Source organism: Myxocyprinus asiaticus, chromosome 38, assembly GCF_019703515.2.
Source record: "Myxocyprinus asiaticus isolate MX2 ecotype Aquarium Trade chromosome 38, UBuf_Myxa_2, whole genome shotgun sequence".
In the NCBI taxonomy this organism is placed as follows: Eukaryota; Metazoa; Chordata; class Actinopteri; order Cypriniformes; family Catostomidae; genus Myxocyprinus; species Myxocyprinus asiaticus.
This window is the reverse complement of record NC_059381.1, coordinates 26144625-26162460: the sequence shown is the minus strand read 5'-3', so window position 1 is coordinate 26162460 and position 17836 is coordinate 26144625. Positions and strand designations below refer to the sequence as shown.

The window sequence follows — 17836 nt, the reverse complement described above, 5'->3', positions numbered from 1 at the left end:
TACTATTAGCCTACATTTTAAAAATCTTAATGCTGCTTAATGTAAACTTCTTTTATTTTTAATGGAAAATATAATTTCATACTTTTATGCACTGATTTTGGATTAAATTTGACAGGTTTAGTGAGAATACCCCACTTGTAGGATCTATCAAAAGTGTCAGGATTGCCAGTGGAGCCACCTCGAAAAATAGGTTCGGCATGTCGCCCTTGCTGGTTTACATGTCACGTGCCGAGGATTAGATAATCCCAAGCGATTACATGTGATAAAATAGCAACGAAATGGTACGTGATCTGCTGAATGAGTGAAATATGACATCCAAATCTGCTGTGTCACCTCTTTACGTCAGGAGTGGGCGTCAGACTCAAGCTTAATAGACGCTGTGCTACAGACTTATTTCATAATCATGAAACTGTTTCACTTTTTACTGAAAGATGTCACGCACAAAATTGAGTATTATTCGAGGTTCTCGCCCTCACCGATGTCAATCAAACAATTCCTGGATTTTGGTAAGTAATGTAAACAATATCTTGTTATTCGCCTGTTTCGAGAACCAGCACGACATTGCGATAAATGCATAACAACATTGAGCGGAAGTATCGACTGATGCAACAGATGGGGAATTGTCTCGTTATCGTAGTGAATTTGCGATCACAACCATTTCTACTGTGCGTCTCATTCTGAATGCTTTCTTCTTCTTCTTCTTTTCTCTTCTTCTTCTTCTTCGGGCCATTATCTAATAATGTTGACTTTCCGATTTACAAAATATTGACATTTTCAATTCAGCTCAGTTCAGTTTTCGCCCATTTAAAGCTGAGGGTAAAACATTTTTTAACATCTTGACATTATTTTTAATTATAAAGGGCAACTTGACTGTTGTTCTTTATTTTATTGTTTACTTATTTTGGCTGAAAGAAGGATTGTAACACTATTGATGAATTCTCTTGAACCTTCTAATCATTTTGTTAAAGCATCACAAAGCATACACCACTGATCAGACTAAAATCAATAAATCATACAATTAAATCAAAGTTTTTCAATCAAAATCTTTCACAATAACATTAAACAATATACATTTAAATGTATCATGTGAATTAATTTCAGTTAAAATGTAAATTAATAATTTTTTCAGCATGGGGAAAACTACTATGCACATTTGAGCAGCCTTTTCTTCCTCTGAACTTTGACCTTTGAAGTTCTTTCTTCTACTTTTTGTATTTTTAAGATTCATAACACCAATGACATGAAATTAAAGGACAGACATTCTTTTAAAATTATTTAAATGATTAATTACGTTTTTTGTTTTGCTTGTTTGCACACTTGTTAGGCTGTGCACTAATGCTTGACCTGAGAAAACAAAATGAGTAAAAAAAATAAATGCATAAATAACTGTAAAAGTGATGAAAAGTGGTGTACCAGATGAAGGGGACAAGGGTTTTTTCAGGCAACTGACAAATTCAAATATATTTTCAAAAGAAATTTGTAAAACAAAATAGTGTCAAATCATCTCAAATTATTGAATAAAAGGTCAGGTTATAAAAAGATGCCTTCTAAATGGGGGTTTCTTGACTATTTGAAATCATTTTCATGACTGAAAAGTCAAGGGACATGTTTGTCTGTCACCATATTTTGATAATTACTCTTTTTTTATTTTACAGCGTTTTCTGCGTGATTTAATCAAGTTGACTATATTTATATTAGATATCACCCTTTGCGTTTTAAGGTCAAGTGAAAGCTAAAACTCTTGATGTCGTGCCCTTTTGGCGCCACTACAAAAAACTAAAAATAGACTCTACATTACATACTTTACCTTGTGTCATAAGTGCATAAACTTGGTCCAGTTTTGCAAAGGACAGGTGGTAACATTAAAGTGTGTTTTGAACCAGAACCACACAAGGGCTCAATTATGTTGCTACAAATAGTTGCATGCATATTAAGAATCAAATGTACCAGTGTAGTTCTGTTAGTCCAACATGAACATTATCCTCAGTTCAGTGTGTGATTACAAATGTTTATTATTGAGGGCAGAGCATTTAAAGTGTCACTTTTATTACTTCTCAAGTGCTCTCAATAGATTGATTACTGTTATTCAGGGGCATTTTTGTTTGCTGGTAATATTTATAATGACTCCCTTAAGTCTTTCAAATCTTTGGCGAGAAACGATACCAATACCAATACAACGATACCAAAACGATAACAATACTGAAGCTGCTGTTCAATGTAGCTTAACCACACACTTTTGTATACAGAGACTCAAACACAAAAGACAAAGAATAATTTGTCCACTCTTCTTATTTAATAAGGCAGGGAAAATGCATGTGAGAAAACCTCCTTCATGTTCCTGCGGAAAGAACTGGCAGTGAGGCTGGCCAATACCATGAGGGAAGTCACCTTACTGCCTGCCAATCTTCTCAGCCAGCCTTCCGTCAAACTGGCCCATTCCTGGTGAGGGGGGCAGGGCACAGTGTGATGATGAGTGTGAGCTGTGAGTAAACAGTGACTGGTTTCGGTGTAAACATGACCAAATAAGTGCCTGCAAATAAGCGGTTATGAAGCAGCAGACGAAGAGGAGAAATGTAAAGGTGAAGTGTGTCATTTCTGCATCACCATATGGAATTGGAAAAATAAGGATTATTTTTTTTTTCAGTTTCTCAAACACTCCTCCCGTCCTTCATTGGTTAGGCAAACAAATAGTCCCGCCCCAAATTTACGCCATTGTTTGAGCAAATGTTGTCGTGTCTGGCTGGTCAGGAATCGGGTTGCTTAAATAAATCCAGCAGTCTTTGCTTGAGCAGTGTATTTTCAGGGTAATCAACCTACTTTATAAATGGTTTACTTAAAGTTGTCTCTACCTACTGAAGGTATAGTTCACCCAAAAATAAAAAGTGTTGTCATCATTCACTCATGTTGTTCCAAACCCATGCATCTTTTTTTTCTTCTGTGGAGCACAAAAGGAGATGTTAGACAGAATTTTAAACAACATTCACTTTCATTGTATACATAGATTTTTAGAAGAATATTTCAGCTCTGTTGGTCCATTCAATGCAAGTAAATGGTGACCAAAACTTTGAAGCTCCAAAAAGTAGATAAAGTCAGCATAAAAGTAATCCATATGACTCCAGTGGTTTAATTTATGTCTTTAGAAGTGATATGATAGGTGTGGGTGAGAAACAGATCAATATTTCAATCCTTTTTTTTACTGTAAATCTACACTTTCATTTTCACTTTTAAAGTGAAAGTGAAAGTAGAGATTTATAGTAAAAAAAAAAAGGGGACTTAAATATTTAGATTTATCTGCATTGTATCTTAATATATATATATATATTTTTTTGTGTTCTGCAGTAGAAAGAAAGTCATACACATTTGGGATGGCCTGAGGGTGGGTAAATGATGAGAGAATGTTCATTTTTGGGTGATCTAACCCTTTAAGTTGGGATAGGAAGTATTTTAAAGGAACACAAGTTAAGCTCAGTCAGCAGCATTTGTGGCAAAATGTTGATTACCATAAAAAATTATTGACATTATTTTAGTTTACTTACACTGGAAGTGAATCAGGCCAGTTCATAAGCATTAAAATACATACTGTTTCAAAAGTTTAGCCGCTAGACAAGCATTATACCTGTAAACATTTGTTAACCATTGTCATGACAGCGTGCCGCCGGTAAACTCTGTAAACTGCTAGATGCCGCAACACTGGTAAATCTCTGATTTTGTCACACTTAAATCATGTTAACACGTATAATGTTTATGTCTTGTTGCTATACTTTTAAAACAGTATGTATTTTAATGTTCATGGTCCCATTCACTTACATTATAAGTGCCTCACTGTAACCGCAATCTTTGCTTTATTTTTAAATAAACGAGGGACAAGTCAAAATTATTTTTTGTCTTAACATTATGCCACAAATGCTGTTGATTGAGCTTAACTTGTATTGAACCAAGAACATTCCTTGAACATAGAAAAATGACACACATCACCTTAAATAAATAGCAAACATATGATTTAACAAACATATGTTTTCAATTTATATCTTCATTCGGCAGAAAAGAAGTGTTGGGAATGTCAAGTGCAGTCTTTAGGTTTGGAAAATTATTATAGATTCTAATGCACTAGCTGGTGGTTTTGAGAAGAAAGACAGAGTAACCATAGACACAAGGTCAAGGGGTCAAATGACGTCATATCAATGAAAATACAGGGGATATTTTTCTGTGGTATCAGGTATAGCCAGAGTTTTGAAGAGCTGTTCGAGTACGAGACAAGAAGTCCAGAGGATCCCCGAACCCTCAATGAGTGAGTCTGGGACCTCTATAATATCCCAAACATGCTGTCATGTTTTTCAGAGAAAACTATGCTAAATGTTTTTTGCTGAATTCATTTTACCCAAATGTTGTAGTGTTATTATGTTTATTAGATAATAACAGCATATGTTCAAAGAACTGAACTCTTCCAAAGGTAAAGATAAGATTGTGAGGTTGTCTTCTAATCTGTTGTGCTAAATTGTTTTCTTGTCTTCTTTTTGTGGGTTTCAGCTTCCTAGAGACCCTGATTAAGATTCGGAACAGGCACAATGATGTGGTCCCCACAATGGCCCAAGGTGTCATCGAATACAAAGAGAAGTTTGGCTTTGATCCCTTCATCAGCAGCAATGTTCAGTACTTCCTGGACCGCTTCTACACCAATCGCATTTCTTTTCGCATGCTCATTAATCAGCACAGTGGGTGACACATTCTTTCTACACAGTGCCTGCAGAAGGAAATATCCTCATACTGTTAATACATTTTGCTTAGACATCTGAATTTCACTTCTTTTAGGTTCTGACAAACTCTTATAATCTGAATCTGATCATTTATCCAGCAATAAGCAGCTCTCTTATCCTGCTGCAGCTCTCCTGTTCGGCGATGCAGCTTGTCTTGCGCAACCAAAACACATTGGAAGCATTGACCCTGCCTGCAATGTAGCTGAGGTGGTGAGAGGTGAGAAAAAGAAAAGTTTTCACGATACTTAAACACAGGATGTCTGTGAGTGAGTTACCACGCACAGTCTTACACAGATAATGCCGAAAATGTCTAAGGTCATGTAAACAACTTAAAGGGATAGTTCACTAAAAATACAATTCTCTCATCATTTGCTTAGCCTCATGCCATCCCAGATGTGTATGACTTTCTGTCTTCTGCTGAACACAAGTGTAATCCATGTCTTCAGAAGTGATATGATAGTTGTGGGTGAGAAACAGATCAGTATTTAAGTCATTTTTTACCATAAATCTCCACTTTCACTTTCATATTCTTCTTCTTTTGTTTTTGGCGATTCAAATTCTTTGTGCATATCGCCACCTACAGGAAAATCTATAGTAAAAAAGGACTTAAAAATGGATCAGTTTTTCACCCACATCTATCATAAAACTGCTGGAGATATGGATTTAACCACTGGAGTCATATGGATCAATTTTATGCTGCCTTTATGTGCTTTTTGGACCTTCAAAGTTCTGGCCACCATTCACTTGCATTTTCTGGACCTACAGAGCTGAAATATTCTTCTAAAATACTTTGTTTGTGTTCAGCAGAAGTAAGAAAGTCATACACATCTGGGATGGCATGAGGGTTAGTAAATGATTTTTGGGTGAACTATCCCCCAAAAAACTGTTAAACTGATTTTTTTATTGGGTAAAGGTCATAAACAGTTTATGCAAAACCCGATTGGAACACCTACATTTTTGCCCATTACCCCAATTTCGTAAACACCTCTCTACCATCGTTCTGATGGCTTATTGTGCACATATCTCTGTCATGGCAAAACCAGAAAAAAACCCAGATGATAATCTCATGTAAATGCAGTGATGCTCGTGTAAATGAGCTGAGATTTAGTCATTAGCAGCGTGTTGTTGCACATGAAATACACTTAGTGACTGTAGTGTTTTTGTTTGCACTTGTACTTAGCTTAAAGCATCTCATCTTTCCTCCCAGATGCATATGAAACAGCAAAGATGCTCTGTGAGCAGTACTACATGATGGCACCTGAACTGAAGATCAAGGAATTCAACTGTAAGACTGATAACCGTTTTATGGCTTATATAAAGGATATCAGTATCATACTTGCTTATGATCCGTCATGTATGCCTCTCTGTTTTATATATTTATGTCACTCTATCTGCTAGCCAAAACGCCCAAGAAGCCTATACAGGTGGTGTATGTGCCCTCTCATCTGTTCCACATGCTGTTTGAGCTCTTTAAGGCAAGAGAAATAGACAGTAGACTAAGTTTATTTTCTGTCCCTCAGGAGTAGCAGAGAATGGTTGAAAGTACTGGTTTGGAAATGCTGTGGTTCTTCTGTGGTGGGCTTGAGTATGCTATTTTATTCCTTTTACTTGCTATATTTTGAGTGTCACCATATTTTGTGCTTATTTTTGTGCAGAATTCCATGCGGGCCACAGTAGAGCTCCATGAAAACAACAGCGAAGGGCTTCCTCCAGTGGAAGCACTGGTTACTCTGGGAAAAGAGGACCTCTCAATAAAGGTTCCACACTATCCTATTCAAGCCCATTTCTCAAAGACATAAAATAGCTTACATCATTCTGACTCAAAACTGACATAATAGTGATCACAATTTAATTAACTGATGTTTATGTGTGTCTGCTTAGATAAGTGACCAAGGTGGGGGCGTCCCCTTGCGAAAGATTGATCGTCTCTTCAATTACATGTACTCCACTGCCCCAGCACCACGTCTGGATCTCTCACAAACTGCTGTCCCACTGGTAACTACCCACCAAACAGCATAAGACTGTGTTTGTGGTTTTACATAACCTGTTTATATTTTATCTGCAGGCTGGTTTTGGCTATGGCTTACCAATCTCAAGACTCTATGCACGCTACTTTCAGGGAGACTTGAACCTGTACTCAATTGATGGGGTCGGGACAGATGCAGTTATTCATCTAAAGGTATTTCTACTGAGAAGTCTATGCATTTGGATCACAATGAATAAATGATCACAACTTGTAGCTCAGATTGGTTCAGTCTCAAAACCTAGTTGGTTTCCTACCTAGACAGCTGTGTAAGTCATCATATGAACGCTGAGGTGAAGTGGTATTAAAATCACTGTCCAGCCTTTCTACTGTCTAAATAAAAATGTTGCTTGTTGCAGTGCACAGTGCAGTGTTCTTCATGCCATATCCATAAAGAATTAGAGTTATTATTGTTTAGAAATTTTAAATGTAGTTTTTATTTTAATTTTATTTTCAATGTGTGCATTCATTTTATTTACAGTTTTGTTAGTTTTCATGCTATATAATATCTATTAATTTCTCTGTGTTTTTTAGTTTCAGAATATTGTTTTATTGTAATTTTAGTATTTCAGGGCTGCCAAAGTTGCGTTAACTGATATCATTTAAATATGTTTCACAATGTATACAGTATATATATATATATATATATATATATATATATCATAAATGTATAGTTTATAGATATATATAGTATATTACTGTATATAAATACACATGGATGTATTATATACATTTAATATATACTTTATATGAACTTATTTTAATTCATATTACACATATTATATACAGTATACATATAACATATTATATTTAATTATACTTGGTGGACATCTAAGTAGGTTTTGACTTTGTTAGAAAAGGAATTTGTGACATTGTTATTACCATACACATTGTGGGCCTCCACTACAAACTACAAAACGTCTTTCTCACCACAGGCTCTTTCCAGTGAATCTTTTGAGCGTCTTCCAGTTTTCAATAAGTCAGCATGGCGACATTACCAGACAGGTCCTGAGGCTGATGACTGGAGCAACCCCAGCAGTGACCCAAGAGATGCATCCACACATAAAAATAACAGATGACTTTATTGTACCTGCTAGCTATTGAGGAGCTGCTTCAAAATTATAGCTGCCAAGCTCATATAGATCATTGCTGGAGAAAGAAATATATTTGGCTAACTTATCTTTGGCATTTATTTTTGGTGCTTACTGCCACTTCTGACTTTAAAAAAAAAAAAAAAAAAAAAAAAATGATATAGTAGTGAATGTGTGAAGAGTGTTGGATTTATGTAACAGACAGAAGAACATTATGGTTTGTCTGTATGAATTGCCATATAGCATGTTTTATAAGGCATTTGCTAGAGCAGCGTATAACAAGCTTGTAAATAAGGCATGGTTTGGATACAATACTTGTTACAAAACCCTGCAGTTTTATGATAAGGGGCACGACTATTCTCGCAGCTATTCACAAGTCTCAAGGCTAATTTCTTTTAATATCTGTCTCCTTTAAGTTTATGCTTAAAATGTTCAAGTCTCCGAATACTAAGTCAGACATATGTGGTATCGTTTGAAAGCTTAGAATAGATAACCATCACTATAACAATCACAATAAATAAATAAAGCCTAAAAGAATTTGCATTGCAAATCAGCGCCACCTAGAGGTCATGTGGTAGAAATATTAATATGAATATAAAAGTCTTTCAAATAGCACGTAAATAGACAAATCATATATAAAATGAAAGCTCGCATTCTCAGGAATGCGAATATACAGTTTATTTTGTTGCCCTTTATTTTCAAAAGTATCACAAAGTGAAATATGCTTAAGACATCAAATACAAACGTCTCTTTTATGCGCCAATCACTGCTGCTGTGAGCCCCAAATAACTAAAATAGTACTTGTTTGTGAGCTTGCTTGTGTGAATAATCCAGTGTTATATCTAAGATGTCCAGAACCAAATATGCGGTCCAGCAGGATAAGCATGCTAAAAAATATAATCAGAAATATACAGGTGCATCTCAATAAATTAGAATGTCGTGGAAAAGTTCATTTATTTCAGTAATTCAACTCAAATTGTGAAACTCGTGTATTAAATTATTTCAATGCACACAGACTGAAGTAGTTTATGTCTTTGGTTGTTTTAATTGTGATGATTTTGGCTCACATTTAACAAAACCCCACCAATTCACTATCTCAAAAAATTAGAATACATCATAAGACCAATAAAAAAAACATTTTTAGTGAATTGTTGGCCTTCTGGAAAGTATGTTCATTTACTGTATATGTACTCAATACTTGGTAGGGGCTCCTTTTGTTTTAATTACTGCCTCAATTCGGTGTGGCATGGAGGTGATCAGTTTGTGGCACTGCTGAGGTGGTATGGAAGCCCAGGTTTCTTTGACAGTGGCCTTCAGCTCATCTGCATTTTTTGGTCTCTTGTTTCTCATTTTCCTCTTGACAATACCCATAGATTCTCTATGGGGTTCAGGTCTGGTGAGTTTGCTGGCCAGTCAAGCACACCAACACCATGGTCATTTAACCAACTTTTGGTGCTTTTGGCAGTGTGGGCAGGTGCCAAATCCTGCTGGAAAATGAAATCAGCATCTTTAAAAAGCTGGTCAGCAGAAGGAAGCATGAAGTGCTCCAAAATTTCTTGGTAAATGGGTGCAGTGACTTTGGTTTTCAAAAAACACAATGGACCAACACCAGCAGATGACATTGCACCCCAAATCATCACAGACTGTGGAAACTTAACACTGGACTTCAAGCAACTTGGGCTATGAGCTTCTCCACCCTTCCTCTAGACTCTAGGACCTTGGTTTCCAAATGAAATACAAAACTTGCTCTCATCTGAAAAGAGGACTTTGGACCACTGGGCAACAGTCTAGTTCTTCTTCTCCTTAGCCCAGGTAAGACGCCTCTGACGTTGTCTGTGGTTCAGGAGTGGCTTATCAAGAGGAATACGACAACTGTAGCCAAATTCCTTGACATGTCTGTGTGTGGTGGCTCTTGATGCCTTGACCCCAGCCTCAGTCCATTCCTTGTGAAGTTCACCCAAATTCTTGAATTGATTTTGCTTGACAATCATAAGGCTGCGGTTCTCTCGGTTGGTTGTGCATCTTTTTCTTCCACACTTTTTCCTTCCACTCAACTTTCTGTTAACATGCTTGGATACAGCACTCTGTGAACAGCCAGCTTCTTTGGCAATGAATGTTTGTGGCTTACCCTCCTTGTGAAGGGTGTCAGTGATTGTCTTGTGGACAACTGTCAGATCAGCAGTCTTCCCCATGATTGTGTAGCCTAGTGAACCAAACTGAGAGACCATTTTGAAGGCTCAGGAAACCTTTGCAGGTGTTTTGAGCTGATTAGCTGATTGGCATGTCACCATATTCTAATTTTTTGAGATAGTGAATTGGTGGGTTTTTGTTAAATGTGAGCCAAAATCATCACAATTAAAAGAACCAAAGACTTAAACTATTTCAGTCTGTGTGCATTGAATTTAATTAATACACGAGTTTCACAATTTGAGTTGAATTACTGAAATAAATGAACTTTTCCACGACATTCTAATTTATTGAGATGCACCTGTATGTTATCGACTATTGATGATAAACTATTGATTAATGATGATAAACTATTAATTAATGATGTTATCATTGCAAATGGGAGGATCTCAGCTTTCTAATTACACTTAGTTTGAGCTTGTAGTCCACTCAGAGGCCAAGATATTCGATGAAACAATGGGGTTGGTGCATGAATTGAAAAATAGACTGAATGTCTATTGGGCTAAAATGCATTAGAGCGCCACCTACATTTCAGATCTGCATATTGTGATGGAAGGTGATAAGAGGGAAAATTCTTTATTCTAGTACTTGTCATCTAGTGGAATAAAATAAGACTTTTTGGAGGGGGATGGAGTGAACAGAACCAGAATTACATGCTTACAAATTTGTTTATAAATTATTTATATTAAATTATTTATAAAAAATAAAATTCCATTCATCATAAGATTATAAACATATACAATTGTACAGTATGTTGCATGGCGTATTTGCTTCTTAAACAACCATGTCATGCCATATTTCCCAATGTGCTTATCATCATGTTTTATCTAATCAACTTTTCTGCCTATTAAAACACTCCCTTATACAGTAGGTCACCAGCATGTCCTTCATTTCAATGAAAACAACTAGGTTGACGCTTAAGTCATTGTTTAAAAATACAGCAATAACATTTGCATATATATATATATATATATATATATATATATATATATATATATATATATATATATAAGGAAGCTTTCATGATTACTAAAAATTGAATGACAATCCCAAGACGGTCATAAAGTACAGTTTATTGCATGATTTTGTATTTTATTTTATTATTTATAAAATAGTTTTTAAATTCAGCAGAAGAATTCTGATAGTAAAACCATGTTTCTAAATGATTTCTATATTTATTTACCATGGAATACTATGGCACTACTCAATACAATGTCCAAAAAAAAAAAAAAAAAGAAACCATCATTTTTGTTTTTTGTTTGTTTAATTAGTGGGTTAAGTTGACAGACAAGTTATTAAGTGTTCAGTTCTGTTTTTGTTTTCCACAACTGGCAGTAAATACAAATCATGGCTTTTTGAAATTTACATGGCTTGTTGAAAAATTATTAAGTCAATTTGGATCTTTGAGCAGCATGCCATTGTAAATCTCAAATATGAGGCATTTTATTGCATGAGTACAGTAAACAAGAACAAGTGTGTGTGAAACACAGCATTCATCTACTTTTTGTCCTCGTCACCCTCGCTGCTGCTGACGGAGACATCATTGGTTGGTTGTGAGCGGAAGTGGAGGATAGGCCAGTGAGAAATGGGTGATGTAGAGCGCTCTCTGGTGGGGCTGGAGCTTGGAGACGTACCTGGAGTCTGGTAGGGGGACAGAGCCTGGAGAACACGCCCACTTCGCTCCTGAATCATGTGCTGCAGAGCACAAAGAAAGAAGAGTGCTCTTAAGATCTACAGCTATTAAAGCAATGACAAACATTATGTCTTCTTTACCATCTTCTAAGCCAGAATTTATGAGTAATGCCTCAGTGTTTTGTTATTGTCTATCACTTACCCAGGCTTTATCTGGACCAAACAGCTCAAGGAAGTTTCCGATGAACTCGCGAGATTTCTCCTCCCATTTGAGTATGAGGTCATGGCTCTTTTCCTCAACACGGTGCACTAAATGTTTGGACTTCTCCTCCACCGTCCTCACGGTCTCCTTCATTTTATCCACTTGCTGCTGCAGACGGTACTTCTTCTCCTATTAATGCAAAGGAGTTGGGAAAGGTCCATACAATGCAAGTGAATGGGTGCCAAGATTTTGAAGCTCCAAGTCAGTATAAAAGTAATCCATAAGACTCCATTGGTTAAATCAATGTCTTCAAAAGTGATATGATAGGTGTGGCTGAGAAACAGATAAATCAAGGGTCTTCTACAGGGGGTCCGTGGTGGTACCGCAGGGGGTCCGCAAATTATTGTTTGATCCACCATTGGTGGCATTTATAATAATCACTCACTCTTACATGAATGACAGCGAGAGACAGGAGTATGAATTATCGACATGTTATCGACAAGTCCTTCGCAGCTGCATGCCAAATCTTAAAGTATGACTAAACAGCGCTAGTCAGCAGAAGCACGCAGCCAGGACAAACCCTTCACACGACCACCACTTATCACGAGCCGCTCAATGAGCGACACACATCAGGTTTAGCAGCGCTGAAGTGGAGAGTCGCGTGAGTAAACGCAGGTGGATCTCATGAAAAATCGTACATAATTGACGAGTTGGCTATTTCGTATGGTCTTGCATGATGCTGTTTGCATAAACTCGTAAGACTTCATCACGTGCAATTTCCCAGTTGTCTAATGCGGAAGTGCGAGTTCTGCGCACGAGGCGTTAAGGACGCCTTGTGGGAGACCAGCTAAGACCACCCTGACCAGCTAAGTTCAGTATGACCAGCCTGACCAGCTAAGACCTGCTGAGGCCAGCCTGACCAGCTAAAAAAAGGGTTCAAAACCCCTTTAAAACCAGCCTGACCAGCTATGACCAGGCTGGGTGACCAGCTAAAACCAGCCAACCAGCTTATGCTGGTTTTAGCTGGTCTTTTCAGCAGGGCAGCATTTAATGATTATTTCAATGGCTTTCAATAAACATTTTGGCACCCATTTACTTGCACTGTATGGACCTACAGAGCTAAAATAGTCTTCTAAAAATCTTGATTTGTGTTCTGCAGAAGAAAGAAAGTCATATGTATCTGGGATGACATGAGGGTGAGTAAATGATTAGAGAACTTTTATTTTTAGGTGAACCGTTTCTTTAACTGTGTTAAGTGTATGTTCTTAGATTGTAATCTTGACCGACCGTTTTGGAGACCGGTCTTTCCCTATTCAAGTAGATAGGAGCTGTAATTTTATGCCACTTGTTTCCATAGAAAATAATTGCCCGGATGCGTTTCCAGGAAATTAAATAAAAAATTAAAAAATAGATTTTAGTAACTGTACTTAATTTCATCTTTTATCTAAAGCCCAGAATTCTTAACTTTTCTGATGTTTTCTTACATTTCAACAGAGTTATGGTAATGATATTGCAATGTGAAGCAAGTGTGTAACTCTCTTACATTGATGAAACCAACGTTTAGTTCCCGTGCTGTGTAACCTCTCTGCAGGTTGCGTCTGACATAAACATCATAGTCTCGAACAATGCGTGTGATGAGGTCAGAGGTAGAAATTCCTTCCGTTCTTTGAGTGGCCACAAACATTCCTTACAAACATACAAAGAAACACATATTGATGTGTCCTTGTAGTTCCTTAATTGTGCAACTTTGTTGCTATTAAAGGAATATTCCGGGTTTAATACAAGTTAAGCTCTATCGACAGTATTTGTGGCATAATATTGATTACCACAAAAATGTATTTTGACACATCCCTTCTTTTCTTAAAAAAAAAAAAAGCAAAACTCTAGGTACCAGTGAGGCACTTACAATGGAAGTGAATGGGGCCAACGATAAAATAATCACTGTTTCAAAAGTATAGCTACATGACATAATCTCTCTGTGTTAAAAGGATTTAAGTGTGATAAAATTGCTTTCTGACCTTTTCTGTGTAAAGTTATAGCCCATTGTACAAATTCGTTGCCATGATGACAATGTCAACAAACCATAAAACTCTGAAATGACTGTAAAAATTACAATTTAAACAACTTTACAGCTCAAATAATACATGAGTTTTAACAGAAGAATTTAATGTAAGTGCTTTTATAAAATTATAATACATTTCTGCCTTTAAACCCTCCAAAAACTGTCCCCATTCACTTCCATTGTAAGTGCCTCACTGTGACCTCAATTTTTGCTTTTTTTAAATAAATAATTTTTTGTAGTAATCAACATTATGCCACAAATGCTGTCGATTGAGGTTAACTTGTAATGAACCCGAACATTCCTTTAAGCTTTTACCTGCTTCTTTGATATGTTTGTAGACGTCTTCTGATCCAGCAGAGGTATATGGGATATCATCATGTGCCACAAAGTCAATCTGAGAAGACAGCATTAAAATAAACAAACCATGATAGATATGATAGAGTACAGGGTCATACAAAATGGCAAGTTGATCTACGCATAAATGTACATTAGAGAGTTTACCCAATGTTTCTTAAGGAATTCAGGACTAAGGGACCATGGAGCATCACGGATGACCTCATCCACATAGCGACAGTGTATAAGGGCTTCATAACGCTCGTCCTCTGTCATCACCGTGTAGCCTTTATACTTGTGTGTCAGGGCATCACTGCAAACTAAGAGACATATGAAAAAGATCACCCAAAAATGAAAACCATTTACCATTTACTCATGTTGTTCCAAACCTGTATGATTTTGAAGTTAGGTGGAATATTAGTCTCAGTCACCATTCACTTTCATTGTATGAAAAAAAATAAAATGCAATGAAAGTGAATTGAGATTAACAATCGACCTGCATGTCCTTTTTTATTCCACGCATAAAAGTAAGTAATGCAGGTTTGGAACAACATGAGGATGTAAATGATGACAGAATTATAATTTTTGAGTGAACGTTTCCTTTAATGACACGGTGTATGTTGTGAAAACTGAAAACTGGCGAGAGTTCATGTGTGTGCCATTGTGACTTACCGCCAACAATCAGTTGTGTGTTTGGGAACAAATTCTTGGCCTGCATCAAAGCCCGTGCGTGACCGGAGTGGAAGAGGTCAAAGATTCCATCGGCATACACTCGTACAGGCCGATGGGCTACACAAAAAGGAAAATTATTTAATTAAGAGAATTATGATTATGGATTCTCCAAATCAATTTCTAACTCTCATCCTTGGTCATGTACAAATGCACACCCTTATATCTACACTAGCTAGTTGTTCTCACCTGGAGTGCCACGGCGAGCCTGGGCTAAAGTCACTTTGTCGTGTGATGTGTCAGAGGCACTGCCTGATTCTTTAGCAAAGATGGCTGCTTCCCTCAGAGCCTGACAGAGAAATATTGGTTGTTGTGAAGCATTTTAATGAAATTTGTGATGCTTTTTATAAGTGCCAATGAAGCAACATAGGAGCTACATAGCAAAGGTTTGGTGTTTTCTCCTACCTTTAGAATTAGAAAAATGTAGTGTGATGTCTGGGTTGAATTGAACATCTTAATTTTCTTAAAGCGATAGTTCATCCAAAAATGAAAAATAAAATTCTGTCATCAATTACTCACCCTCATGTTGTTCAAAACCCATTTTTCTTTCTTCCATGGAACACAAAAGGAGATGTCAGGTAGTAGAGGTCGACCGATAGTGGATTTTGCCAATACTGATAACTAAGGTGGTGGGAAAGACTGATGACCGACTAATCAGCCGATAGTTTTTAAAAACTGATTTATAGAATGTTAAAAATTGTCTTATTCTTTCCTTACTATGACGGGCACAGACACAGAGGCTACAAGATTCCAAAATGAATAAAATTCCAGGCGCAGGTTATTGTTTAACCAAAATCCCTATAATAACCTGTAAAAAATGAAGATTTGGTTCATAACATGGGACTTTTCACTATAAACAAGCCTTAAACACACCAGGGACTCTTATTTTGAAATGACGGCGAATTTGCCCTGTTACAATGCTCTATATTAAGTATTAACTAAATTAAGATTTTATAGCCTATATATTTCACCAGCTGAGGTTTAATGAGGAATAAGGTTTATTATTATTCACAAAATATGAAGTTAGAGACATTATGTATGTGCTGATGGGGCACATTTCCATATAGTTGCACTTTTCTTTGCATGCTTAAATTTAGAACACTTGATTATCTAATCATAATAACAACCTATCAACAACTATCGGCATAGATTTTTGCAGATAACCGATAGCTCCAAAAAGCAACTATCTGCACTGATTAATTGGAAAACCCGATATTAGGTAGAATGCTTGGGACTGAGTCACCGTTCACTTTCAAAAAAGAGCAGTGTCAGCATTCTTCAAAATTTCTCCTCTTGTGTTCCATGGTAAAAACAAACAGGGATGGATCAACATGAAAGTGAGAAAATGAGAAACTATCCCATTAATGAAACACTTGGTCTTCGAAAGAAATCTATGCCTTCAATTAACACATTTACAAAGTTACTGCTTTTATTGAACAATTGTTGGTAGTACACAAACTTCTACATTTTGTACTCATTGGGTTTGCTTATTTCTTTACCTCCCTTGAAATGTTAAATTTAATGTATACTCAGTTATCTTTTCCTATCTGAATTGTGATAAGGGATGCTGACCATAAGCGCTTTGTACATGCACAGGTGTTAAATAAACATGTGCATGAATGAGTATGTGCATGGACTTCAAATTATCTGTGATGTTGTCATTGCTCTTTGAACCATCAGGTGTTCAGGAGGGAACCCTTTACAGGGCCACTGTCAGACAGATATGGACAGTAATAATCATATGTCACCACTGCTTGGTGGATACAAAGTTTGGATATCAGCTGTGAGTTGTTTTTAAAATAATACTTTCTATGACAGCTGGCTTGGAATCTGGACCATGCACTCAGATAACAAACATTTTAAGTTACATAAGGGTAATGGCAATGATGAAAAGCTATTTGCTGCTCTTTTGGATTTAATGTTATTTCCATCTAAAAGGCTTTATTGTTGCAAGTCCAATTTTAAAGCCTTTATGGGTGAATAAACAACTGTACATCATATTGTTGTAGACCTATGGCAGGCAGCGCTAAAAAGAAAATGATTAAAAAAATGCAATTTGTTTTTATGAAATGGAATCACTTCATGTAGTCCAATAGGGCAGCTACTTAATGGTTAAGAATCTTTAGAATGTATAGAAGCAAAATCCATGTCAAATAGTTGTTATATGGTCAGGTTATGAAAAGTATAGCTTCATATGTTATTCAAACTAACCTTAACAGGTTGCCGCTTGCGTTGCTTCTGTTGCTGTGCTTGAACCCCTCCTTGACCAGCATTTCCATTAGCACGGGATCCATTCCGTCTACTGTTCACCATGGTAGAGATCTTATTTTATCCACCCAGGCTTTCAGCTTTGCACTGGTTCAACCTGCCAGATGTGTGACAAAGTCTTTGCTTTTACTCTGGTACAGATAACTCGCCAGTCACTCTGACCCTTGTGACAATGCAAAAGAGCAAAGGTTAGGTTTTTTTAATGGAGCTTATTGTACATACACTGTTTTGGGTTCACCAAAAAAAAAAAAAAAAAAAAGAATCTTGTTTATTATTAAATAAAAATTGTGCATTTTTTATTAAAAAAACAAAACAAAAACATTATTATTATTATTATTATTATTTTAAGATATTATGTATTTATAATGAGACCACAATTTTAAAAGATTCTATATGGCATTTTGGTCGAAAATGAGTTAAATGATAAAGTTACAACAAGGTTCTCTTTGTTAACATTAGTTCACAACATTAGTTAACATGAACTAACAATGAACAATACTTTTACAGCATTTATTAATTTTGTTAAAATTAATGTTAAAAAGTAACTTTGGTAAT

General features: G+C 36.3%; 2 protein-coding genes across 3 annotated transcripts; one reads left to right on the top strand and one right to left on the bottom strand.

Annotated features, from left to right (window-relative positions):
- Nucleotides 1-287: 287 nt before the first annotated feature.
- On the top strand, nucleotides 288-10228 carry LOC127428918 (pyruvate dehydrogenase (acetyl-transferring) kinase isozyme 3, mitochondrial-like). 2 transcript variants are annotated; one of them, XM_051677594.1, is made up of 11 exons: nucleotides 288-506; nucleotides 2301-2442; nucleotides 4217-4288; nucleotides 4528-4712; nucleotides 4882-4971; nucleotides 5962-6039; nucleotides 6153-6229; nucleotides 6410-6511; nucleotides 6636-6749; nucleotides 6820-6933; nucleotides 7713-10228. In XM_051677594.1, exons 1-11 carry the CDS (start codon nucleotides 404-406, stop codon nucleotides 7854-7856), a joined length of 1221 nt encoding a protein of 406 aa, XP_051533554.1. In that variant the 5' UTR covers nucleotides 288-403; the 3' UTR covers nucleotides 7857-10228. The 2 variants fall into 2 exon arrangements, with proteins under 2 accessions (XP_051533554.1, XP_051533555.1); XM_051677595.1 differs by lacking the exon at nucleotides 4217-4288.
- An 880-nt stretch (nucleotides 10229-11108) lies between these two features.
- On the bottom strand, nucleotides 11109-17395 carry LOC127429229 (choline-phosphate cytidylyltransferase B-like). The gene is made up of 8 exons (XM_051678118.1): nucleotides 17225-17395; nucleotides 15203-15302; nucleotides 14957-15073; nucleotides 14453-14604; nucleotides 14267-14345; nucleotides 13433-13575; nucleotides 11890-12078; nucleotides 11109-11750 (listed from the first exon to the last, which is right to left on the bottom strand). Exons 1-8 carry the CDS (start codon nucleotides 17324-17326, stop codon nucleotides 11553-11555), a joined length of 1080 nt encoding a protein of 359 aa, XP_051534078.1. The 5' UTR covers nucleotides 17327-17395; the 3' UTR covers nucleotides 11109-11552.
- Between the last annotated feature and the right edge of the window lie 441 nt (nucleotides 17396-17836).

Bases quoted from the DNA above. Each gene is read 5' to 3' on its own strand.
- LOC127429229 (XM_051678118.1), bottom strand. From the start codon at position 17,326: ATGGTGAACAGTAGACGGAATGGATCCCGTGCTAATGGAAATGCTGGT. The intron at 14,605-14,956 runs GTAAGTCACAAT...TATGTCTCTTAG, and splicing joins CACACAACTGATTGTTGGCG to TTTGCAGTGATGCCCTGACA. The intron at 14,346-14,452 runs GTAAACTCTCTA...CTGTCTTCTCAG, and splicing joins AATTCCTTAAGAAACATTGG to ATTGACTTTGTGGCACATGA.
- LOC127428918 (XM_051677594.1), top strand. From the start codon at position 404: ATGAAACTGTTTCACTTTTTACTGAAAGATGTCACGCACAAAATTGAG. The intron at 4,972-5,961 runs GTGAGAAAAAGA...CTTTCCTCCCAG, and splicing joins TGTAGCTGAGGTGGTGAGAG to ATGCATATGAAACAGCAAAG. The intron at 6,750-6,819 runs GTAACTACCCAC...TTTTATCTGCAG, and splicing joins CACAAACTGCTGTCCCACTG to GCTGGTTTTGGCTATGGCTT.